The 27,761-nt window shown below is 36.7% G+C and overlaps 1 protein-coding gene across 9 annotated transcripts in view; it reads right to left on the bottom strand.

Moving 5' to 3' along the window:
- CDK14 (cyclin dependent kinase 14) overlaps window positions 1–27,761 on the bottom strand; it is a 602,339-nt gene that overhangs the window by 72,717 nt on the left and 501,861 nt on the right. For all 9 annotated transcript variants that reach the window (XM_032253088.1, XM_032253082.1, XM_032253085.1 and 6 more), the window contains 2 exons: window positions 19,390–19,529; window positions 13,900–14,043 (listed from right to left, as the gene is read on the bottom strand). In XM_032253088.1, the coding sequence (XP_032108979.1) occupies window positions 13,928–14,043; window positions 19,390–19,529 (256 nt within the window). In that variant the 3' untranslated portion in view covers window positions 13,900–13,927. The remainder of the gene's footprint in view (window positions 1–13,899; window positions 14,044–19,389; window positions 19,530–27,761) is intronic.

A 27,761-nucleotide genomic window follows, 5' to 3' on the forward strand; every position in this document is an offset into this window, starting at 1 on the left:
CTTTATCATCCTGAAATTTAAAAGACTGCATTTGTGTCCCAAAATTGTGAGTATCTTGAACTAGAACTGTCTTCTTACTATTGTCTAGTAGAGCACCAATACAGTGGTTGCTAAAAAAAAAAAATACTTACTGAAAGAGCAGGAGATTGCTGAATGGTGAATTAGCTGGATATTCACTAATGTCAATATTTTTACAATATTTAATGGGCATAAATTAAGTGCCGTGTGAGGAGATGGGAGCTATAATGGTGAAATGAGGACAAAACAGTAAACAAGTTCCTGTATTCTGATATTTCGATTCCAGTAGGGAAGAAAGACAAGTGAACAGGTGACTTCAATATCAAAGGGCTAACACTTGCTTTGTTCCCAACATTTGTAAAGTAGCCACATTTTATTCATGTTTACAAAATATATTCCATACTCTGTCAGATGCCCTGCTAAATTCTATCACTGATCCTGAGTGATCCTGAGTCAAAGGCTGGAACAGCTCAGGGTTCTTAACTCAGACATTCCCCTCTTCGTTGGTGATTCCTTCTCCATTTCCACCCATTTTCATTTAGAAAGTCAAAGCCTTGAGAGTAATCTCTCTCTCTCTCTCTCTTTGGATTCTGATATCAGGCAGCCTTGTTGTCAGTTCGGTAACCATCTAGAGTTCCTTCCATTTGATTGAGAAACTATCCCAGACCTCCTGCTTCTCTAACTTTACATCCTGGATATTACATTGGCTTTAGGACCTTATCTGTGTTAATGTGTAATCAAGGACAACAACTCCAGTGATAAGTTATGTGGATATCATGTACTTCTTGACATGAAGTGGTGAAAAGTCATCTCATCTTAGTGGTATTCTTCTTCAAAACCCACAACCCATGTCTAATCATGAGAAAGCATCATGAGAGCCATTCTACAAAATACCTGAACAGTAGTCTTCAAAAGCATTTAGGTCATAAAAAATAAAGTTAATATTAGGAGAAGTTGGGTTAATGACATAGCCTTCTGTACTGGCTTTACAACTCTTCTAAAAAATCTAAAAGTACTTCAAAATAGAGTTCAAGAAACAAAAACAAAACAAATAAAAAACAAAAAAGCACAGCCCTAATCTGACTGACTGCTACTCAGGTTTAGATATTTTGGATTCTGAAACCCCAAATGTGCCCAGATTTCCATGAGGTACTTCATGGGATCTGGGTAAGAAAAGACCCAATTCCCATTTTCTGACATGAAGTTGCACTTATGCTGTGTCTAATGGAAGTTTTCTGAAAGACTTTCGGAGTCCTATAAACAAGCTATGTAAAATGGCCTGATGATTTAGTATCATACGGTCAGAGGCTCTCCATGCAGCATCAAATTTAATGCATATAAAAAAGGAAAGTCACAGCCCCTTAGATCAATATACAGTAAAAGTCTTTTAAGATTTGGTCTACTAGTCATCAAGGGGTATTGTAAATGATGTTCTATTGTCATTTTCAGATGATACTTGTGTGAACACAAGAATAGGGATTTTATATTACACACTAGAAAAATTGAGACATTAAATTGATAGAACTAGAATCATTTCATATAGCAAAAAAATTTTGTGCTGAATAGTAATTTCTTCAAGAAGGAAAATGTTACCAACATTACTTGTATGTTAGAGTTAATGCATGGCACTTGTGAAATGGAGCAGTGCTTCTCACATTTTTTGATCTTAGGACCCCTTTATACTCTCAGAAGTTATAAGGAACCCCCTAAAGACTTTCGTTTATATGACTTGTGGCTGCTGATATTTACTATATTCAAAATTAAAACTGTTAATTAAAAATTATTTACTTAAGAACTCATTACATGTTAACATAAAAACATAATTTAAATAAAAATAACCATATTTTCCAAATATAATTAGTGAGAGGACTAGCAGTGCTTTACAGTTGTACAAATCTTTTTAATGAGTGGCTGGATAGAAGAGAGTTGGGTTCACAAATATATTTCTACATTCAATCTATTATGATACATTGTTTTGGTTGAAGCAAATGACAAAAATATGGGACCACCACAGATAAGTAGTTGGAAAAGAGGAAGTATTTTAAAAGCCCTTTCAGATATATTCTTCTTTTATATTACAACAAAACTCGACAAGTGGTAGTTTCTTAATGGTTAATTATACCAGGGAATCTGAAACTGTATCAATGAACTCTTTGTATTGTTACCTTAATATCTGTTGGTTTATTTTAAACTTTCAGTGAATATTTTATCCATGCATTATTTTGCTAACATCATGCATTGATCATTTGGAAAACAGTGATTTAGTGGGTTATGCAGTTATTTCAAAGGTTGACACATTTCACTATACAATATCAAAAAAGTCACACTTGTTTATACTACCACCATCTCATTAGAAAAGTTTCTTGGAGACTGTCCAGTTCGCAGTGGCAAATAAAAGCTATCCACAGTGTTCTCAAATTCAAATTTTCTATTGAATGCTCTAATTTTATCAGCAAATACTATTGGTTGTTTTGCTTGGGTGATGGACTCACTTTTGGTTCCTTTTGATAAAATGTCTGCCAAATACCCAAGTTTGAATAACTATAGTTTTTCCTGTCAATCATTCGTTCAAGTAAAAACCATGTTCCTGGAAAAAAGCAGTTAGTTCAGCTTGCAACTCAAACAACTGCACAAGAGCTTCTCCTTGAGACAACTGTGATAACTAGGCATCCAGTGGAAATGATTTATGCAAACTTCCCATCTAGTCACACAGTATATTAAAAAGACATTTACCTAAAAGTAGAGGTTTAATAAAATCAATACTTTTAACTTCTTCATCAAAAATATTATTAGGCTAAGCTTCCCCCCACACCCCAAAGCTGCAATTGTGTGGTTGTGAAGAATACAGTGCCCAGGAATACAGTTAGTGTCACTGCCTTGATTCATGCTAAGGACCAAGCAGTTTTACCCTCCATTGGTTTTGGAGGTGCAAATGTCAACACAGTGAAAATAGCAACAAATATCTTACTATTATTATGAAAACAGTTTTGACCCCATGAAGACTCTGGGGAGCCACAGGGTATATGGACCACACTTTGAGATCTGCTAACATAAAAATCCAAGACAAAACTACCATTTTTTTTCTTTAGTACCCACGGACCTTTTCTGAGGAGAACCCATAAACCTGAAAGTGAGACTTTTAACACATGGTTACTCAATCCATAGAGTTGTGGAAAGGTTCGACAAAGAGTATGATAAATATAAGAATGTCAGTATGTACCAGAGATTAGTTAATGGAGAGGAGATGGGTTGAGATGAATGCAAAATAGTGGAGAATCTAAGAAGTCAGTGAGTGCAGAGCTGACTTTGGAATGCAGAATTGAGGGGATATAGAGAATTGAGAAAATGGTAGGCCATGAGACCAGGCATGCACGAACACCACCAATTCACCTCCCACTCTTCAGGGCCAGGCACCTTCATGCCTGTCTTGAGAGGTAAGGGCTTCTTACTTAAAGGTACAGACTGGGAAACCTACATGTAGACAACTATACCCAATTCTTTCATTATAACTTTTTTTTGACAATGTTTCCTCTCAAACTAATTTATTTATTAATCTAATAAATCTGTCAGTTATTAACAAATTGGGTTTCTGTGAAAGAATAAAAATCTTAACATTAGGTGAACCATTTCAAATAGCATTCTATAAAAATTTTGTTTTCAAGGCCAGCTTCTGGACCACACAATACAATTCCCAAATGAGGGGATGAGTGGATTCACATTGATGTTTAAATTTTTATATTTGACAGAACTAATGCAGTATATCTTGACAGCTATATACAGTAGCTTAATGACAAGCTTTTTATGCTGAATACAGAATAGAATGAATTTTGCACCACTGTTTTGGACTGGGAGGTTTTAAGATTCTTACTCACATTACACAGCAGTCTGAGGCTGCTTGATAAAACAAGCATTGGCTATTTAATAACTGCGTCATAAAATGTCTCAATATTTAAGAGAAAACCAAGGCAAAGACATTTTGAAAATATACGTTTTAACCAGAATCTGGATGCTAAGTAAACATCCTTTAGTGTTCAGCCAGGAAGACTTGCAGCTGTGGCGTTTGTGACTTAACAAGATGAAGATCTGCATGCCAAAAGATAAATGACATCATAAAAGTTTCTTATCAAAAGAAAATACATTTTCGGATGAAATTTATGTTTAAAAGAAGGCTTTACACAAAAGCTCATTTAATACATTGTAAAAACACTGGAAGCGTTTAATTTGGAGTTTAGTATGAATACATGTGAAGCAATATTATTTTCTGTTTTGCCACTATGTTATCTTTTATAATCTGCAGATTAATTTCCTCTAAATCAGCACCTTTTTAGTATAGTTTTGTTTGTAAATAAGGTTACTGTAAATAGTTAACTTTATAGTAGAATATTAAATTCTAGATGAACTGACATCTAGGTAGCAATGGAATTGGAGAACTTCTCCTTTAAAAAAAGAGGTTAAAATTTTAACATTGTACCAAAAATGGCAGTCACATTCTGAAATGTACATATATTTCTTCACATGGATTAGATACAAATCTCCCAAAGGGCATGTGGTCTCTTCTATCAATAAGACTGCATGTGAATCTGGAACCCTGGTTTGATTTGTGCAACCTAGCTAACCCCTGAATGTCAACACCAACCCTGTTATATAATTCAGTATGCAACTGAGCTAGTCTTCCATGCTAGCAGAGGGGGGAAAAATCCCTCTTATTTTCTAAAGTTGCCCATCTCTATCCGTTTCTGTCAAATTGCCACAATTGCCCAGATAAAACATTTGAGAGTATGTCAGCTTTAATTAATGTAACATGACCTGATCATTTCCACAGTTAAGAATAAAGAAGTTTGCATTCTTTAAATCCAAAGCTCAACCTGGAGATTATGCTAAGTTGCTTCATTCATAGTCCACACTCCTCCGCTCATGTCAGAAGGACAGCATTTGTCCCCTCTAGTGATAAACAAATTATACATGAAATCAATTCCACTTCACAATCATTTTCCCTATTGGGTATTATCTTTCCTTCCCTGCTCCCTCCAGTTAAGCCTGCATCCTGTAACTTGCTAATGAGCTGAGAGCTTTCTGTTCCAGGTGGCACCCCCTGCCTCGAAGTCATGACATTTCCCATTTCGAATGCTGCTGGCATTTTTCGACAGCTCCTGCTAACTAGCCTTTTTGACCTGCACTAAGAGGAACTCATCTGATCGAATCCTCTAACCTGCCAATCATTCCACCAAATGATCTTCACAGTCACTCCCAAGGCAGGAATGGAAGAAAAAAAAAAAAAAAGGAAAAGTGAGTGAGAGAATGAGGGAGTAGGCAAGCGGCTGCCTCTGCGGCTACCTAATGAGAATACTTTAAGTCTCCGAGGCAGCTGAAACACTGAAAAACTGGTGGGAAAATTAGGACACAACTGAATGCCTGGCTCTGTAATTACTGATTTCTTTCCATCCTGAGATCATTTTGAGAGCAACACCTCTGAGATGTGCCAGTTTCTAAAGAACACAAGAATACCCTACCTTACGTACAGAAAATAAATTTATTTCTTCTGCCACTATCAATATGCAATTCTCATAATCCCCCTCTGTCAAACAGCATCCTTTGCAGAATTAATTATGTGCTATAAGCTCGTTAAGTGTGCATTTGTAAACTAGGGATGATTATAATATTTGCCACAGTGAAGAAAGAACCTATTTTTTCTCAGGCATATTTTAAACGTTGCCACCATTTAGGGGTGTTAATTTTTACATATTCACATAAAAATAAACAGGTATGGTGGAGGCTGGTACATGGCTCAGGGAGGATTAAATTCTTGACACCGACAAAAAGGAAAATTTGGGCATTCTTAAATAATAGAGGTAAAATAATTTTTTTCCTTCCAGATATTTCCTGCCTGTGCAGAATCAGTTTATTTAATTATATTTAAACTCAGCAGGCCCTTGGCCCACAGAATAACTCTATGACTTTAGGAAGAATGATCTGGGAGGTGATTAATTTGGCAATGGATCACAATTCTAGGTATCTTAATATAAAGTAGATTTGTTGACCAAGGAAAGATACAATATAATTATGTGTTATCATTATACCATTGTATGTAATAATGTAAAATAAATACTGTACATGATTTCATTGCACATTATAATCGCACATCTTTCCCCATTTATAGTAATTAGGCCAATAGCCCCATTTACAGTAATTATTATATGTAATTGAGGGCATTTTACTAATTGCATTGAAAATGATAATCCAGAGCAATTAAAAATCCAAGGGCACTATACATAACACAAACTACATTAAGAGAATGGTGATAATTTAAAGGAAAAAAAATTCACCCAAATAGGGAAGTTAACAGTCAGTATTTGATTCCATGCTTGGCATACAGAGTGATTTTCATAATGAGATAAATTTCCACCAATGACTCCAAGTTTTGCATTGTTTTTGTTCCAGACTGAGTATATTATTTCCCTAAATGGAAAAGTAACCTTTGATTAATCTATGACGTGATCTGAACAACTCTAGGATTGCTGAAAAATTATTCTTTTTAGCTTATGAGTGGGGTGTGTGTGTAGGTTAGTAGAGGAAGCAGCTATCCTAAATTTCAAAAGATTCCATTCATTTGCACAACCAATTGGATGCTCTTAAAGGCTTATTCATGAAGCAATTCAGAGTATTGCAAACTTTTTGTTAAATATATTTGTAACAATTTAGCTAAAGTGTTTAACTTTGTCTATCAAAACACATTCGGGTTGTGATTTTCATTACATTTGCTATCCATCTAGAATTTTAATGTGTTTAAGGACCTGAAACCCTGGCTCTTGTCCCCAGACCCCAGTGTCTTGCCCTCCGTGATTCCACTCCCCATTTCTACCCAGATGAAACCCCCATGTGAAGAATATTGCAGGAGGATGACGAATATCCATGGGACAGCGGGAATAGTCTCCAGCTTCTTTTTGCCTTCCCTTTTCGACACTGTCATTTAGACATTGTCCTCCGTGCATTCAAATGTCATTCCAGACCATCAGCCCACTTCAACTCAAACAGCCTCCTTTTATGCTTAGACACTTCTTAGAGTATCAGCAGACCACAAAGACTGTCTAGTGGGACTCAGCCGCTATACTGGTATTAATAATACAATACAGTGCACTTAGGGCATAGTCAATTCCTTCTGTATCCCAAATTCATAAGAATCAACATTAAATGAAAAGGAAAAATAGAGCACCTGAACTGATTCTAACTACTTTCTATATGTGACTGCTAATTTCCTTGTAATGAATATTGTGGTTACTATTCACATCACAGCTTAGGCTCCCTATTTATAAGAAAGCTTCATTCATATTATGCTGCTGACTAAATAGTCCGTAAGAAATTAATTTGGGTTTTAAGAAGTCAGAAGATGCAAGTGCTATTCCCCCTGCCCCTCACCATTTTGAAAGCTCATTTGACCTGGAAATGATGAATCACAAAAATACAGTCAATTTTCAAGGATCCATGGGCTGATGAACCAATTTATGGAGCATCAGCCAGTTTCCTCTCTTTTAGCCACTTTGCTTTTTAAAACCTTCAATTGGAGGAAAAACAGGAAAAAAAGGACAAAAAAGTATTATTTTTATTTTAAAAATCACTCTAAATTCTTTGTTCTTAAGAAAAACACGGTAAAATATTTCAAGATAATGGAGCTTCATTTGAGTAACAAACATGGTTTAGTGAAACAATGTATGTGTGCACACATTTGTATGTGATGGCGGAGAGAATTAATATGATAAAGCATATGTAGCTAATGTAAAATGTTAACACTTTGGGGAGGGGGGTGAAGGGTATCAGGAATTCTTGTGCTATTCTTTCATCTTTTTTACAGATCTGAAATTATGTTAATATAAAAAAATAAACAAATGCTTGAAGGCTGGGCACAGTTGCTCATGTCTATAATCTCAACACTTTGTGAGGCCAAAGCAGGATGATCACTTAAGGCCAAGAGTTTGAGACCAGCCTAGACAACATAGCAAGACTCCATCTCTACAAAAAATTAAAACATTATCCAGGTGTGGTGAAGTGCACCTGTAGTCCTAGCTACTCAGGAGGCTGAGGTGGGAGGACTGCTTGAATACAGGAAGTCCAGCCTGGGCAACAGAATGAGACCCTGTCTCTTTAAAAAAAAAAAAAAATAATAACAACACAAAAATGCTTTAAGAATGCACTCTGAAGGAAGCATGATATAACTTTATTTTCATTCTGCTTTGTGACAATCTCAGTAGGTGGTGATAGCCTGTGAGTCCTTTGCCTACCCTTGCATGGGGTTAGGGTGGTAGCAGTGCAGAATACAGATCAGAGTAGACCCAAAGAAAAGGAGGGGTGGAGAGGCAGGGTAGGGACAAGGAGGAGAGAAGAAACAAACTTGCATTAGCATTTAAAGGAGAGAACAGACTCCGCAGGGTAGAGAGGAAGCTAAGGCAAGGCAGGGTGGAGGTGAGGTGGGAAACTAACAGCATTCCAGCCTCTTCCCATTTGGATATTAGTAATATGCATCATGCATTTGAGTTTCAAAGTGCTGTCAATTTCCCAAATAAGATGTGTTTTCTTAATTGGCAGTCATGTGGGAGTAATAGTAACAACTGGGGAATCTTTCAGACAAAACATGCAAAGAACACCAAGGTTTGTTTTCCCTCTGAGTGTTATTTCAACAACTGTTCTCAACTACATGAGGTATTTGAAATAATAAAACTGTAGTTGTTTAATACGAAAAAAATTTGTAGGATCATGCAGAAAATGGCAGTTTTTGGAGAGAAAAACCCAGAAATCTTCCTGGTACTGAAAGAAACCTAGATCTAACACTTGTGTTCCTTATACAGTGAAAGTGCTAGTGGATATTATCTCCTTTTGTGTCTATAGTTGAGAAAATGCAACATATCTTAAAAGGACCTTTAGTCAATAGCCAAAAATATCATGCAATGAAGATATTACACTATCAGAATTGGAGTTTCTCTCTGTATTTGCCTAATTTTTCACTCAGTAGTATACAGGCCAGGCAAGGCACTTTCCAGCTATACTGCTTGCTTCCCAGTAGTTTCTCCAAGCTTCTGAAGGGCTAAACCCAGCAGCCTCTTCCAAAAGGTTCTTTAAAAAACAGGTTGGCCACCCAGTTCTGGGCTCAGCTGACTGGATCAGGGCTCAGAGCCTGACCTCAAGGCAGCCTACAGTCAGCCAGTAGTTTCTACGGGGGTGACTGACACAACAGCTTTGCTCTCTACTTCATGATGATGGCTACATCAATCAGAGCCACTCTCTGGGAGGGTTTGAATCTGAGGCAAAAAGAGGTCAGCAGTAGACTGCCCCAGAAGTAGACGGACAAAGAGAAATGATAATAAGCAGGATCCATGAATAAGCAGAAACAAGTCAGCAGAAGCCCTGAAGTGAAGGGAACATGAAAGCGTGTTAGTTGATGCAGAGACAGAAAAAGTGAGCTGCCATAATGTCACAGCATGGAGGAGAGCAATAGGTGGCTGTTTTCTAGGAGCAGTTTCCAGAGTTGAGATGGCGGTTGAGATGGCAGGCAGCTCTAGGTGGCCTGCAGAGTAAGAACCACCGTTCTACTAGCGTTCAGACAGAGCTGCCACAGTCTTATGCACCAGTGCACTGTGTTCTAAAATCTGGTTTCTAAAAAAATCTTTATCTCATTTAATTAAATTTCCTTGAGCATTCTACTCTGTTTACCTAACAGCCTACTTACAGGAAATTACTGCTTGGTGACCAAGTAGAGGGTCTGATATATTCTTTTCCTTATCATGTACTTCCTTTACAATGTTGATTTGCAAAAATAATAGGCTCAAAGGTAAGGAGAGGGTCACCAAAATATGCATGCAGTTAACTTCTTGCAATTGAACCAAACAAAATTCTTTCATGCACTAGACAACTTTTGTAAATCTATTAGGAATGGGGTCTGAAAAGCAACTGATTCATTGAAAAGAATTATTTCATAATAAGCACAAACTATTTCAGAAAAATTATAAACAGATATCTAAAATAATAGAGACTTTTATTATCCCTTATATTCAGCTAAAGGAGAAGTAGACAGAGTGACCATGCACTTCCTATGCCAGTTTAGAGTAAGAGGAAAATTAAGCTCACCAGAGGGTTGTGTTTGGTTTCACTGCATGCCAAGTATAAGTGATCCTAATGGATGTGGTATTCAATACAGCTCCTGGTCTTTTCCTTGTGGAAAATTTCTATGTATATTTAAGGCTCTCTCAGACTTTTGAAGGGTCTTACCTATCAGTGCTGATAAAATGAGCAAGAACAATCTATGAAATCTTTAGTCTGTTAATATCTTCAGAGGATAACAAAATGTAAGAGGCACAATATTCTGATAATCCAGTGGCATCCACCCCATTTTTTAACTTAGGTGTTTATGGTTTTCTTCTTATTTAATTTGGTTGTAAGACTCTGAAACCAAAATTGCTTTCTGCTGCAAAGTCAGATGCATCTCATTAGATTTTCCACTAAGATCAATTTATGCAAATCCAGCATTATTAACTAAATAACTGAAGTGACCTTAGTATGCAAGGAAAGAAATAATTTGGCATTGAGGTTTGGAAGAAAAATTAGGACTTGAAACATTCTTGTCTACTCAGCCCTCTATCATTTCAAAGACAGAACTAATACAATGCATTTTCCACATTTACCTCCTTGTAACTCCCCAAAGACAGGTGGTTAAAATGCCGGCCAATAGTCTTAGTCTCCTTGCCCCCAACCCTTTGGCCTCCCTCTCCTTCCCAATCGCTCTGGACATTATAAAGAATTGAGACATTTGAGAAAATTTAAGATGCCAAAGCCTTCTCTGAACAGTCAATGAATTCAACAGCAACAGCAAAATCAAAGTCTGAGAAATTACAGACTGTTCTCTAAGGATACCTTATCTACGTAGACATTTTGCTCTATAATGTCTATAATTTGATATTCAGTATTGGTCAGAGTAAGGCCATTCCACAAGATATAATAGGCCAATAAATCTGATATATTATTTGATCTCAAAGATGGCCCCATTTATTTAAAAACTCCACAAAGGTAAGACCTTAAAATAATTTCCTTTTCTGCTGACTGACAGAAAACTCTTAGAATCCATCTTCCCTGAAGCTTTTGTGAGAGAAAAAAAATTGAGTCGTTTCTTCAGCATTATGTTGAATCAACTGAGGCATTTGGGTTTGGAAGAAAACTACACGAACAATAATATTAAGGCTTTATTGGCCAGGTGTGGTGGCTCATTCCTGTAATTTTAGCACTATGGGAAGCCAAAGTGGGTGGATCGACTGAGGTCAGGAGTTTGAGACAGGCCTGGCCAAGAAACCCTGTCTATACTAAAAATATAAAAATTAGCCAAGCATGGCGGTGGGCGCCTGTAATCTCAGCTACTTAGGAGGCTGAGACAGGAGAATTGCTTGAACCCAAGTGGGGGCAGAGGCTGCAGTGAGCTGAGATTACGCCACTTTACTCCAGTGTGGGCAAAAGAGCGAAACTCCGTCTCAAAAAACAAACAAACAAAACAAAAGAAAATCTTCACAAGTTGATGTGAAAAAGGCAAAACTCATAGAAAAAATATTTGTATTGCTATCAAATAATTCTAGAGAAAAAACTTCCACTGTGTAGATATAACCTGACATCTGGTTTAAAAAATATACATGAAGAAAATACATTTTTACATTTTTGTAAAGGCTTTTAAATACTGATGATTGCAGTTCTGAGCACCTTTTAAAAATCCCTTTTTAATTAGCAATCTTTGAGACTTTCTGAGCAATGCTTCTGTTCTGTGAGCTTGATTTCACAAGGAGGAGCTGAGCTGAAACACGTTCTAGCAGCTTTGACTGGCTGGGCTCAGGTCAGCAGATCTCAAAAGAGCCAAGAAGAAGGAACACAGCCTTACAATTGAAATTCAGGCTTGCTTGTGTGCATGTGTGTATGAGGCAGCAGCACAAATAAAGTCCACTTTTTGTTTTGTTCCACTGAATTGGCTAAGGGATTTATAAAGCCAGGACCCTCATTATGATAATGCAGGTTAAATACTTTAAAAAAGCATGTGCTGTAACCCTCACAAATCAAAACCATTCTCAATACCAGGAGGTAGCTTGTCAAAAACTCAGCCCTATTCTTTGTCTGACCAATTGAAATTCAGAGTAGGAGTACAAATGCAACCAAGAGTTGTGCTTTTTATTCAACAGGGAGAAATAACATGAAGAATGAAGACTCTTAACCTATGGAGTGGGAAGTTTAACAGTAACATCTTCTGACTATCGTTTATATATCATATTTTATCTGGAAACCTTTTATCTCAAAATCATTCATAAATTGCCGCCATGACCTGATAGGCCAAAATTGACCCCTATGTTGAGGGTATTCAAAAGCTAAATTCAGAAGCAGCTCAAGATACTCTCAGATTACCGACAAGACAATGTATGCAGTTTAACATTTGCTCTCTTTACCCTGCTATCAATTTAGCCTGTTAACATATTTCAAACTAAGAGAGGGAGGAAAGAAGAGGTGCTACTGCAATGCTGCATATATTCTTTGAGTTACTTGAACACTTCTTATTTTATTTATTTATTTGTTGAGAAAGGGTCTGGCTCTGTTACTCAGGGTGGAGTGCAGTGATGCAATCTCAGCTCACTGCAACCTCCGCCTCCCAGGCCCAAGCCATTGTTCCACCTCAGCCTCCCAAGTAGCTGGGACTGCAGGCACATAGCACCACCATGCCCAGCTAATTTTTGTATTTCTTATAGAGACGGGCTTTCACCATGTTGCCCAGGCTGCTCTCAAACTCCTAAGCTCAAGCCATCTGCCTGCCTCAGCCTCCCAAAGGGCTGTGATTACATGTATATGCCACTGTGCCTGGTCTGAACACTTAATTACTGAATATCTGCTGGAGCAAGGAACAAACAAACACTTTTCTATACAAATCAGCAAATAAAAAGCCTTTCCTACAGTAACATTTTTTCTCTATTTGCTTCAGAGAATTGTGTTACATTAAGGAGATATATATATATATATATATATATATGTATAAATTACATACATACTAAAAATTTTCCAAAATATATACTAGGCATTTCCATCTGGCAATCAAGAAAGATGGCCTTTTCAGAAGTTGCCATCCCAGGCTGGTCACTATGTAGCACATGTGATGTGATGACTGTACCAGGCTGACATGACTAGAGGTTGCCACGTTTAGATTATTCTTCCTATCTGCAGAATAGTAGAGGACAAAGAATCGATAGTAAAAGAGAAAAGCTTCGTCATGAAAAGGTCTGTACCAGGAGCCAGACAGGAATCAGACATAGGTGAACTGGCCCAGATGGGAGCTAAACTAAACTGGGAAGCCTACATTCCCTCCAAAGGAGGTAGCAATGATTCAGTTACACACAAACACTTCTGGTAGGAATGTGAAGGCAATATTGCTAGAGTTGCTCATTTTTCAAGGAAAACCAGAAATCTAGACTTTGGAGTATAATCTTCCCATTTTAAAATGAGAACAACTAATTACAAAAATTGCGTGGGCAAAACAAAGTAGGTCTGTGGCTTAGATAACTGCCCAAAGTGAACCTTTTTCCACTCTCCATGAGGAATGTGAGTAGTTAAAATGATTTGCTTATAACTAAAGTGGTTTGCCAATGATTACATAAGTAAAAGTGTAAGATTAAGTATAATTTTATTTAGAATCTAGTAGGTGCCTGAAAATATAGAAATAACTGACTGCATTCTATCTCAATAGAAGGTCTGATGAATGCCATAATGCACACAAGAGACTCATAGGATAGTTGGTGAAAGAATGAGTCTGAAACATTTCATTTAAAGAATCTGTTCAGTATCCATTAAATATTACTTTCCATGTAAAGCAAGTCATCTTACCTGTGCACTCTTGAGAATGTGCTGCTCGTCAGTGCTTGCTGTTTGATAGACTTTTGCCGTAACTATTGTTTTTCCCAAAGGCCCGCATGCTTTCTCCAGCTTCTGGTTGCAATCTCACATTTGGGACAGTAAAAATAGAAGACACTGTGGACAGAATAAGAAGTTTTCATTTATATATTATATACATGATTTATAATCATCTTTTAAAAAGCAGGAGACTGAGATGCAAGTTTGGATGCCAAGAACATTGAACATCATGGTAGGTTTTGATCTGGAAATGCCAGGTGGTCAAACAAACACATTTATGGGCATAAGCAAACATATGATAGGACAGTCTGTCTTTCCCTCAAATCCACAGCTTAGACTTTCTCCCACATTTCTCTGATCTAGAACAATGAAATTAGATTGGGGAACAAGATATTTTTCCCATTCCTTTGTGCCTTTCTTTCATTCATTGGACAAATATTTATTGAGCCCCATACCGTTCTGGAAATTTCAGAATCCTGCAGTGAATAAATCAGAATGAAAGGATATCCCTGTTCTTATAGAGTCCAGTTGGGGGGGACAGGCAATAAACAACCAAACAGATATAATATATTAAATAGTGGTAAATGTTATGAAGAAAAATAAAGCGGGGAAGAGAAACTGGAAGTTTTAGGGTGGAAGGAGGTCAGTGAAGTCTCTCTTGATAAGGGACATTGATGGAGAGACCCAAATGAGGTAACAGGGCAAGACATGCGTATGTCTAGAGGGAGAGCAAGCACAAACCATAAGAGGAAACAGCAAGAGCTGATTTTAAGGAGGCAAGAAGAGAAGCAGGCAAACCAGTTAGGAGGTGACTGTAAATACATGGGTGAAAGATGATGAGTGACTGGGGGCAGGTGAGTGACTGATAGCAGTGAAGTGAGGAGTGGCGTGATCCTGGATATACTGTGAAGGTAGCAACAACAGGGTCTGTGGAAGAACTGAATGTGGAGTGCAATAAAAAAAAAAGATAACTCAGGGATAACTTCCGTCAGCTGGAAGAATGATGCTGCTATTTATTGACAAGGGTAAGACTAGAGAAGGAGCAAGTTTGAGGGAAAGGACAAGTTCAGTTTTGGATAGGTTAAGTGTGAGAAGCCTACTAGACAGCCAACTGGAAATGTTGAGAGTCAGTTGGATATGCAAGTGGAATCAGGGAAGACAGGACTGGAGACAGAAATTTGAAAACTGTCAGTGAATAGATGATAATTAAATCATGAGATGGGATGAAATGACCTAGGCTCTAGGGAGTCCATGTAGATAGACAGATCTGAGGATTCAGCCCCATGACACTCTAATGTAAAAGGTCTGGCTAAGGAGGAGAAATCAGCAAAGGAGTATGAAGAGGACACTTTAGTTTTCTAAACTACAGGAAAGCAATGAGAGAACAGTGTCCTGGAAACCAAGTGAAGAAAGTGTTAGTAGGAGGAGATGGTGGTCAATTGTGTTGAATTGCAATAGGCTGGGAAAAGACCAATGGATAGAGACTTTAAAACCAGGTGTTGTGAACACAAAAGCCTCTTCGGAAATGATTCAAGACAGCATGAAAGTCTAGGAACTGAAGGCAGCAAATACATGTGAAATGGGTGCACCTGTTTTAGTTTTAAAAAGATGGCACAGAGCTACATTAAGGGCATCATGCTATTTTAGGACGATAGAACATGTACAGGAATGTGGGAAAACCTACAAACTCTAGAGCTAGAAAGGTCCCTGGAGACTAGTGTGCGCATCTCACTTGCTCCTTAAATGAGAATTGGGAAGCCCAGAGAGACCAAGGCACTTTTCCAAAGTGCCTTGGCTAGTTAACAGTGGAGCTAAAGCTGCAATCCAGGTGGTCTGATTCCCAGTTCAATGCTCTTCAAACTGTACCGATTTATTGGCCTTCTTTCACTGAATTTGAGTTTTGTGAATTAGCAAATGAGTGTAATAAAATCAAGGACTCTGTGCTATGAAGTGTATTTTGTTCATTTACTTTGACAAGGGTAAGTCAGCTTCAATTATTTATGTAACTTGATAGTATACGCAGGAGAATGCCCTATGGTATATTTGGGAAAAGTAATGAATTTCTTCTAAATCAGCCCTCCATTTACTTCCCAGCAATTAAATCTGTGAGAAGAAGTGGGGCAAAGCTGTTGGGGTTTTGGGACAGAGGGAGAATGACAGGGTGCCACCAGAATTAGCTAGCTTTAACAGCCAGATCCCCAGATAACTGTACCATTATTCTTGCGTTGTGCTTTTGTAATTCCTGCTTCAGTGGCACACTAATACATTACCTCTAAATTTTGGTACTAGGTAGCCTGATGAGGTTTTAAGGAATAGTACAATAAAGAAAGATATTACATTATTATGTATTCTTCCAAAGCAAGTGTCTGACATAAGCCCATAATTTCATTTTTATACTAATCCATGAAATGACTGCAGGGCTCTGTGTTACTCAGGCTCCAACAACAGTTGATGCCCTTCTCACAGGGTCTGATACATTACAGTAGCCAAGAAGGCTCAAATCTACTTGAAACTTATTTTTGTTTCCATTTTCTCCTTTTAACCTGACTTTGCTTCCTGCTTGGATGGGTGTTTTCCTCTTGTGGAAATTCTTTAGAAAGTGCTGTGAGCCATCTTTAAGAATCAGAGTGCTATGGACTGAATTGTGTCCCTCCTCAAATTCATATGTTGAAGCCCTAACCCCTAATGTGATAGTATTTGGAGATGGGGCCTTAAGAGGGATTAGGGTTAGATGAAGTCATAAGGGTGGGGCCCTCATGATGAGATTAATGGCTTTGTAATAAGAGGAAGAGAGACTGCTCTCTCCATTCTGTGAAGACACAGCAAGGTGTTCCTTCGCAAGCTGAGAAGAAAGACATTACCAGGAACCGAATCTGCTAGCACTTTCATCTTGGACCTCCCATCCCCAACATAAATAAATGTCTTCTGTTTAAGCCACCCAGTCTATGGTATTTTGTTACTGCAGTCTGAGCAAACTAAGACAGCAAGTTTCCTAAACTACAGCTTGGTTGCTAAGACAATCCATTTATTGGTTCTGGAACACTTCTTTCCAGGTGGACCTCCTCCCAAATCTCCTTGAAAAAGAAGCACGTAAGGGTATTACAGGTGCTGCTGCTGCCACTGCTGCCTTTGCCAGATGGTAAACTTGTACAAGACTCTATGCTAACATGAAATTTAATTCTAAAATTAAAAAAAATTCTAAATATAGTCTGTAGAATATTAACCTAGACAATAAGTCACCCAAACCAGTCATTTCACTTAAAGGAACTAATTCCTAAAGTCTCCAAAGTCTGGGAATTCTTTGTTTTGTAAACATGTTTACAAGTACAGCCACGTTGTTCTAAATGGAAATGACTAGTATTTAATATTGTGATTGTCCTTTCTTGCAACTGGATTTATGCTTCATAATGATTATCTTCTAGACACAGAAATAGCATTTCTGTAACTCAAAATTGTTACTGGAGGCATTTAGTAGAATCTTGCTTTAAAAATATAATGATTTTTCATCTTTATTCTCCCCCCTTCAAAAGGTTTCACTGCTCCTGATGTTTAACGTTATGCAAAGACGTGTTTCTGCCAATGAATATCGCCTTATGGTTATGCTTCTGCAAATAGCCTGCTGTGAGCTGATAAAGGGATTAATGCAGCCAAAATTCTTAATCTGTGAAATTACAAATTAAATTCTCATATTAAAAATACCACCCTGAGGTATTTTTTGTGGTTTTAATTCCCCTCTGGTGTTCTGCATACATTGTGCTTGTTAATGACGGGGACGAGGCTGTCTCCCTTGGCAGTCTGCTGCCGAGTGATAATGTGTAGGCATTTACTCACTGATAGAAACTGGATTTAACCACTGGCTGATAAACTAAGTGGCAAGTGGGTAATAAGTCCATATTAACAGAAAAGTACTACCACAGAATTCAGAATTCATAGACCATCAAAATCCTAGCTTAAACTCAATCATCAAGTCAGATGGGATTGAGACGTCACCAAGGAGAAATGATATCAAGTTACAAGTTACACTAAATGGAAAAACAAACCATATGTTCGAGTGTGATGAGCCATAAACTAGTGGGCCTATTTGTGTCATTTTTTTTTTCAGTATAGAAAGATGTGTCACCAATTCATTATTTTCCCATAGGGATTTCATTTTTAATTTTTAAAAAATTGAGGATAGGTGTTGTAACAGCAGACTTAAGAAAGGAAGTGCAGCAGCGTATTGAGTAAATATGGGCTGGGAATATGTGAAGTGTTAATGAGGATTTGCTAAGCATAAGGGGAGTGGTAGATTAATATATCTATAGTCTCTTTAGGGTTAAACAAAGTAATGAGAAATAAATGTGGGATATCAAAAAATTAGGATAGAAATATCCAAGAGGAATTGTACTTAGAACTTAGTTCTAAAATAAAGGGTTATTGCCATCAAGGAGAATCCAATATTATGATGGGTGAAAAAAGTCTAAAACCTAAGAGAAGGAAGAAATAATCATTATGTCTACCGTAAGTGATGTATACCAAGGATTAATAAACACATTATAAATATTAATGCATACATTCAGCATGTTAATTTTTAAGGCAATCTGAAAAGAGTATAGAAGAAATATTTCTAATTGTTCTTTGGAAAGAACATATCACCATTGAACAAAAATACTCTGACAGCAATAGTTTTTGTGAAATTTCACAAGAATTCTGTTTCACACTTTGGAATAAATCTGAGATCCTCCCAGCCATAAATCCTCCCCCAAAGATTTAAAATGTAATTTTAAAAGGCTGTATAAATACGAAGACTTTTATAAAAACAAAACAAAACCCACCCAGGAATGTATTTTGTTTTAAAAGATTCAGAGAAGAGCTGTTTGTATGAATACCAAGAGCATTAGCAGTTAAAATGAATTACATGTCTTCAGTCTGTACATGTCAATTCAGTGCATTAGCCAATTGCCAACTCTGTTCCTCAGCTCGCTGCATAGCAGCCCTTTTTAAGGTTATTGTTACAACCAAGATGGTCTCTGAGAATCAAACAGAAACGAATCATTTTCTCTTCTGTGTACTGCAGCCAGTTAAAAAGTAGTGTATGCATAAAGCACTAAATATGTAAATCATATTTTCCTTTTCCTTTATGACTGCTCAGATCATTTTTTTGGACACACACATAATCAAATACAAAGATGCACAGCTGCAGACTGCAGAGCAGAGATAGCAAAAAAGGAATCCATTTTCTTCCTGTGTCTGGTAAGCTAGCAAATGAATGGCAGGATTCCACTAAATACATATACCCATGGCCCCCCTTCTTCTGTTCTCTGCACACAAACACACACACACCCCTGTAATAATATACAAACATACATTATCTTATGTTTGTACACACACAAATATGTGAATCTTGTATACACATTATATACAGATGCTAAAATAAAATGATGACTCTGCTTGGAATGGATGTTGTAGATTTGTCATACTCACTATCGGTGAGTTCCCATAGCCGTGGGGGCAGGTCACTAAAATACTCGTGGCTCAAGGCAGCCTGTGCCGATAGTCTGTTCTTTGGGGAACACTGTAGGAGCTTAGAGGCCAGATCCTCTGCATGGTTCACATAGCTGAGCCTAAAAACATGAGCAAAAGGAAAAGTCAGATCAAACAAGAAAATCCACTAAAGCTTACCTAATTTTTCGGGATTTCAATTTATTCCTGGCTAGAAAAACAAATTACCTGCTAAAAATAAACAGAAGCAAAATTCATGTTGGTTCTTAGAGTATTTGTTACTTCAAACTTATTTTTACACTAGATACCACAATGCAATTGATTTAAAATATTTCTACTTAGGCAAAGAATTGATACTTTCAGAAAAGATAAAACTAGGTCCAGAGGTAGAAAATTTCAGAAGACAACTTATCAAAAAGTTGCTAGAATTTGTTCATAGGCTCTATGTACTACATACACATCTGGATATATTTATAGAAAATTAATAACAAATACCCAGGAGAATTAAAATAAAACTGTTATTAAACTCTCCAGTTACTAAAGTTTCTTTTCCTCTAAGAATTTATATTCTCTGGCATTGAATATAACATTATTGAAACAGTGCCCTGTCAAATATCAACTATCATAATATTAATACACAGGTTAGCAAACGGAATGTGTTTAGATGATATGGTGCTGAATCGATTCAAGATGACCTTTAAAACAACAGTAGATAGAAAATATGTGTCTCAAGATTACAGAAAAAAAAGCCTAACAATAAAGTGTTTCATGTGGTATAAGCTTTCAAATGGGCAGCAGCACTTCTCAGTCCAGCCCAGCCTTGATTTTCATAGAACCTCTATTTCTCTACTCAGAGAAATGAAAACTGCATAATTAATATAATAATGATAATAAAAGTATTTCTAATAATGGCTACCACTTGTGGACAGTTGAACATGTGTCAGGCACTTTCGTAGGCACTGTCAACACTAGTATTTATTATAGTCTGAGAAGGTAACAGTTGCTATTTTGTAGTGGTAAAAGCCAAGCAGGAGTCAGAGATGGCAGTGGATTACTTGGGTAGCAGGTTGAGAGGAGATTCTAATCCATCCAGAACTCATTGATTTGAAAGTGGTTTGCATATGCCATGCTCTCTTTCTCTCACAGGTTATTTTAAAAGCATTTCCCAATGGATTCTCCAGTTTCTGCAACCCGGTGCAATATGTACAGTGACTCTCAGAGGCAGCCGGAAGTGGGTGAGGGAGAGCTGCACCTTCCAGTCGGTATTTCTTTAAAAATCCTTGAAGCTACTAAACACACAATTAGCCAAAAAAACATGTTTCCTCAATGACCAACAATCTCCTTCACCTCCTCAAGCAATTCTTTAGTATTTATTTCAAATTATTAGGGATGGAGGTAGTCAGGAGTGAGGAAGAGAAGAGGAAGTAATGAATTTGGGTAGCGGAAGGAAAAGCAAAGAAAAAATATTACCACAAAGATCCAAACTAAAGGACTCTCTTTAATCTTCTTATATGACGGATTCACAAATGGGTTCAATGTTTGGCTGCTGTAATGACTGTTCACGAATAAATGGGTCAATGGATTGGTTTTAACTGTCTCTCATTGGAAGAGAGAAATCTGTCCACAGAGAAAGAAAGCATTCTCAAAATTCTTCACAGTTATTTTTCCCCCGTAAGGGGGCCAGGGCCATCCATATTATTCCTTCCTCTTCCTAACACTTTATCACTCATACAACTTCTCATTCATATTTTTAAAAAATCAAATGCCAACTTTGAGATAGGCTTCATGGTTAAAAGTTGTACTTATATTGATGTACAGTTTATAGTTAATTACGGTGAACAGTATGTTCCTAGCAATTTTATATAGTTTTGATAAAATAGAACAATGAGATTAGGACTAGATCTGAGTTTTAGGCTTAATACTGTTACTATTTTCCTATATTCAAACAAATAACTTTTATTAAAAGAAAAAAGGAATATTATTATTAATCACCCAAACTGTATATGGTTACACTGCATGTAAATACAGGATGAGAAAGGTGATTGCAATACTTGGTGTACAAGTACTTAACTCATAAGTCAAGAGTGTAAAATACAGGAAATACAAAGCAACACATACTATTTTTGATCTTGGTTTTCCCATCTATTGAAAAATAGTAATGAACCACATTATATCTACAGTCCCTCCAGTTCCAAAAAGCCATGAATCGCATCTGAAGCATGGTTTCACTATCTTGAAGAATTATAAACATTTGTAGTTATATCCTGTTTCTGCAGTAAATTGTTGACTATATTTAAATATAATGTTTATGCCACATATAAGGAATTCATCAATATAAGACAATCCCATTCCCCCCTAAATTGACTACACTTTGTCAATAATCAAATTTTTATTTGTGACTTCAGTTAATATAGAAATATTTAATTGTTATATACAATTTTAGTTTTATTCTAAGTCTCCACATGCATTTTCAACATCAGAGCCTTTGTCACTACTAGAACCACCTTTTTTTTGGTATACCTAAGTTGTTAAGACATGATACTTTCAGAAATCATGTATGATATCTTAATTGAAAGTTTTATCTGAAGTCATAAGCGTACCTTATCAGATTGTTAGAATGGCGGTGGTGATTCTCAATCTCCCATTGTGATGGTAGATTTCTTTCAATCTTTCCTTGTAATTCCATCAATTATTGTTTTATAGTATTAGGTAGAGTAATTAAATGAATAGCAGTCTAGCACTATTAACTCTTCTTGGTAAATTCAGTTTTTAATCCTATGTCACGACACTCTTTAATAAAGCTTTCTAGGCTAAAGTTCATTTTATTTTTACATTGACACAATATAATAACCTCAGCTTCTTTTGTTTAGTATTTGCCTGCCATATCTTTGTGACCTGCTCATTTTTAATGTTTCATACACGTAATATCAGGGTGTCTCTTTCATAAATATTTAGCTGGGTTTAATTTTTATCCAATTAAATAATCCCTGTCTCTCAAGGAGAAAGTTTAGTCCATTTACATTTTGTGATTAGTGATATGTTTAGAATTACTGCTACCAAATTAATTTTGTATCCTATTTTGTTTTCCTTTACCTTTTTTCTCTTTTCCTGTCTTCTTTTGGATTAGTTTATTTTAGATAGAACTATTTTAGAAGTATAACTTCTAGAAGTTATGCATTCTATTTCCATGTAATTAGTAACTTCTCTTAATTTTTCTTCTTCCTTTTTGCATTCCTTATCAATTTAGGTGTTCAAGCTTTCACAAGTTTTTGAAAGCTGGTGAACACTGACAAATTATTTCTCTCACAAAACTGGAAACACACAATCCAGACAGTACAAGTACATGGTTGAACTGATATCAATATATATCACCCTTTTATTGATTGTATAATAAAACAGATTATTAAGTATGCAAATATTAAGTTATATAGTTCAAAAGACATAAAAAATATTACATGTCTGCTCAATTCACTACCAGAAGTTAACTTCTCTTTTTGCAAGAGGGGTTGGGAAGAGATGGACAAAAATCACATTTCAAACAAAAACAGCTGGTAAACAACTTCCAATAGATATGGAAAAAAACTGTAAGATTAAAAAAAATTGTATTACTAACAATTATTTCACCTACAATCATAAGGTATGTCTACCTTAAAAAATGTTTACTAAAGAACATATGTCCTGAACAAGACAAACACATTTTGCTAAAAATACTTAATAGCTCTCCCATTCTTCCTTCAGACTCTCTCTTTTAAGTTGCACCCCAAATGCAGACACTAAATTAACTTTAAGATTTTTTTGGTCTGGAGACATTAAAGATATGTGCTTCTGTGCAATGTGGACTTTACATGAACTTTTCAACCAGAGGTTTATGATTTTCAAAATGGAGGTTTCCATAAGAGCACAAAATGAGATTTATAAAAAGACATTAAGAAATCATCATTAGACTTGGATGAAAGCCAACAAAATCAATGGCTACACAAATCTGATGTACACTGTTTTAAATGTGACACTTATAAACACATAGTAGCAGGCAAACAGCCATATAGGCCCCATTATTAATGTCTGAAATGACTGAAGGAATAAATCACAGAAGGCTTAGACTGTTGTTCACAGTTCTTAGGTTTTTCATTCTGTATGACATTAAAAACGTACAAGTATTGTGCTGGATATTTTGGCACCCAATATCTCTATATTTCTTATGCGTTGATAAGATTCAAGAATGTGAATAGACTTCAAGACATAACTCAATATTGCATGATTTCAGGAAAGGTCAACTCATACTAATGATAAACATCCTTTGAGGGCTGAACAACAAGCTTCTCCTTTCTTTCTTTTTTTTTTTTTTTTTGAGACAGAGTTTCACTCTGTTGCCCAGACTGGAGGGCAGTGGCATGATCTTGGCTCACTGCAAACTCTGCCTCCTGGGTTCAAGCAATTCTCATCCCTCAGCCTGAGAGTAGCTGAGATTACAGGCATATGCCATTATGCCTGGCTAATTTTTGTATTTTTAGTAGAGGCAGGGTTTTACCATGTTGGCCAGGCTGGTCTCGAACTCCTGATCTCAAGTGATCTGCCTGCCTCAGCCTCTGAAAGTGCTGGGATTACAGTCGTGAGTCACTGCACTTGCCAAACAAGCATCCTTTGCTGAGTGTCCAAACAAGCTGATCATAATCCAAACACAGAGGTTTCAATTTGTCAAGCTTGAGGCCCGGTAAGAGTGCTCATCAGTACTCCTGGGGAAGCTTCATTAGACTTATCATTCACGAAGCCTACATGCTGGCTACCATGTTTGATAAACTGGGTCCTGTCTTAAGTTCCATTTCCAAGGCAATAGCATCACGTAACCTGGTTTTATTTACTGTAAGAGTTGTTCCTCTGACTGCTGGTGTCTTAGAAGTGCAGCTGTATTATAGGACAATACTGCTCCAAAGAGAAAAGCTGCTTGCTTCAAAACATTTCCATTTCACTTTTGTCTTACGAACTTTACTGCATCTTCATATTTCATTTCACTTTCAATTAATATTTGGGCAACGAACACTAGAGCTCTCCCAAAACTGGCAACATTGATGACAGTAATATTCAATACAACTAGCCTCTCCAAGAAAGTTCATTTTATAAAACATAACCAGTCATCAACAGGCTGGATAGATGGCAGTGTACCATTATTCAGAACCTGGATTCCTTCTTTCTCACAAGTGCAATGTTGTAAGTTGCTTCACATATTCTCACTATTGGGTAAGACCATACTTTTAAAGTTCCTTTAAAATTCATTTAAGGTCATACTGACTGGAATGTCCTGTGTGTGACTTCACATGACCTGACCAATTCATTTCAGTCATGTTAGTTAAAAAACAATAGGATTATTTAAAAATTAAAACATTATTTTGAATACAGAATACAAAAATGATGTAAAAAGTGACGTAAAAATAACTGAAGTCTACTTCAATATACTACACTTGAAATCTTCAGTGCTTTGAGTACGAAGATGGGAGTAACAGGACGTGAAATGAACCTCCTGAAATGCAAGACCAATTATTCAATCCAGTAATGAAGCAACAGAAAGGAAGCTCCCCTAGGTTTACCCATCTAGGTCAGAACTCTTGTAAAATGCTTTCCTGGTTTTAATTTGATCCTCCTGTGTCCTAGTTAACCCCTCTCATGGAGCTGCACAGTGGAATAGTAATGACTTTCTATAGTTCACCTGCCTGCACAGAAGTCATGCCATATGCCTGGTAATAATCTCCACCGCCCTTTAGAAACTTTGCAAATGCATGACCAAGAACATTACAGAGCTGCCCAACCTGTAGCTGGCAGTGACCTCTCTTGGGGTAGGTTGGCTTAGTGTATTTTACCATCAAGGATATCAAAATAAATTTCCAATGGATAAATTTCCATTTTGTATCTTCACCCTCAGTTCTCCAAGTGATGGCTTCTTAACTTTTTAATATTTAACTCTAATTATTTTTAACTTAATATTTGGAGTTCAATTTTATTTTTACTCTTGTGTACAAGAATAATGGAATACTTTAATTCTAATGACACAGTCCCATCTATCATGTTATTATTGCCTAATATTTTATTTCTATTTTCTATGCTTTTTATGGACACATATTAGACATTGTTATTATTAATATTTACCCATGTTTACTAATTTATTTAATCACCTTTCTTCTCATGTTTCAGACATTCCTTTCCACGTTATTTTTTTGCAACAGAAATACAAAAGACAGCAGTTATTTCAATGAGCATCATTTGGTGGTAAATTCTGTTTTGTTTTCATACAGGATAATAGGTTGGCTGGGTATATATTTAATCGTTCTATATGCAGGCTCAAAACATTTTCCCTTAACTCTCTGGAGAGATTATTCCATAGGCTTCTGTGGTGTCTGCCTCTTGGGGTCTCTATTCTTCTTTAGGGTTCTGCAATTGCAATGTTTGGTCTTTTTATTTAACCTGCTTGGTACTCATTGTGTTTCCTGAATTTGAAGTTTCATGTTCATCAATTCAAGAAAAAAATCCCAGCTACTACCCCTCAAATATTATCTTTCCCCAATTCTATCTCTTCTCTCATTTTGTAATTTGGATGCAATGCAATCTCATTAAATTTTCCATGTCTTTACTTTCATGTTTTCCATCTGTTGGTCCCTCTGTTCTCCATTCTGGGTGATTACTTCAGAGCCATCTTTCAGTTCAATGAATTCTCTAATCAGTTGCATCTAATATGCTATTTCCCCTGTTCATTTTGTTTTTGTAAGGTCTTTTCAATTCTATGACAAATTTGCCTATTCAATTTTGATGGTGTCTTAAGTTTTTACTGTGACCTTTTATTTCTTTACGACATTTTAAACATAGATATATATCTGATAACTCCCAATATCTAAAATGCTGGGTAAGAAGAGAGTTCAATTTTGTTGCTTTTGCTACTGATCCTCACTTGCAATAGCCTTTTCCTCACTTGCTTTACAATTTTGGATTGTGAGCTCATGGTTGTCTAATGTTAATCTATGCAAAACCTAAGGGGACTTGACTGAGTATGTGTTTCTCCATAAGAATTTTCTTTTACTTCTGTCAAAAGCCCTGGGGCCCTCCCAATACATGAGAACTTCAAGTTCTTTCTGTTGGCTTCCAAGAGCATGCAAGTTGTGTAAATTTAAACCTAAATCTGTAGAAATTATCAGATCAGACTTTTTCATCTCCATCTAGAGTAAAGGCTGGTACCAACAGTTGTCCCTGCAGTCTTTCTTTGTTGAAAGCAGTTATTCCTGAGTCCATTGCTGGGGCTGAACTACATTACTAACATCCATTAATGAGCTTTGAGGGTCCCCACTCTATGTGGAGAATCTCAGTTCCTATACCCTACCTTTCTCAGGCCTAAATCCTTGTTTCCTGATTCCCCAAGAGGTTTCATGTTTCTATTTTAGAGAACATCAGGATAGCTACGCCTTTAGCACTTGATAATCCTTCTGGTTTCCTGTCTTTCTTCATTCTTGGCTTTTCTGGAGATTTTACTTATTTTCTTCTTGGTTCAGCTGTGTATTTGAAATAATGTGCTTGGTGTATTTTATCCAGCACTTTAGGTGATTTTTAGTAGTAGGAGTAGTAAATATTTTTTCCCTGTAGGCAGATATTTATAATTCCTGCAATTTAATTAGTTATTATAAAGTCATCTACATTTATAATTTTTAAGTCTTTCTCCCTGGCACAAAACAATCACCTACACTTATAATTTCTAGGTCTTTCTCCCTGGTATTCTTTCCCTGCCCCATCCCTCTCTTTTAAAACTAACTCTGTTAGGTCGCCTCTATTTAGTCTCAAAAACTAGTTATCTGAATTTGATTCAGGCTGACATTTTTTCACCACATAATGTTTAAATGAATCTCAAATGCATTATCCTAAGTGAAGAGGCAAGAGGCCTCTTATAGATATATAATTTCATTTATACAACATTCTAGAAAAGCCAAAATTATATAAACAGGAAACTGATCAGTATTTGACATAGGCTGGAGGGAGGGTGAGAGAGGTTAGCAAAAGGGAACTCAATAATCTTTTTGGATGGTTCTACATTTTGATGAAGAAGGATGAACACTGGGACATGTGAGAGGGCCAGGTCAGGGGGACTATAATAAAAATTCAGAAGATGGAGCCATTTAGGGAGATGGAATACTGCAGATTTTTCACAAAGAATATTCAGGCATTAAGGATGGAGAGTTACTCCACTCTGAGTGGCTGAAATTAGAACTTCCTTGTCTTGAGGGGACTCCCAATGATGCCTTAAGGGATGTTCTAGCCTCCCAGAGATGCTTCTGCCAATGGTGAAGCCCTCCTATCGATTTCAGCATTCTATTCCAGGTCAC

This window comes from Sapajus apella, unplaced genomic scaffold (genome assembly GCF_009761245.1).
Source record: "Sapajus apella isolate SASKATOON/1434 unplaced genomic scaffold, GSC_monkey_1.0 scaffold81, whole genome shotgun sequence".
Taxonomy (NCBI): domain Eukaryota; kingdom Metazoa; phylum Chordata; class Mammalia; order Primates; family Cebidae; genus Sapajus; species Sapajus apella.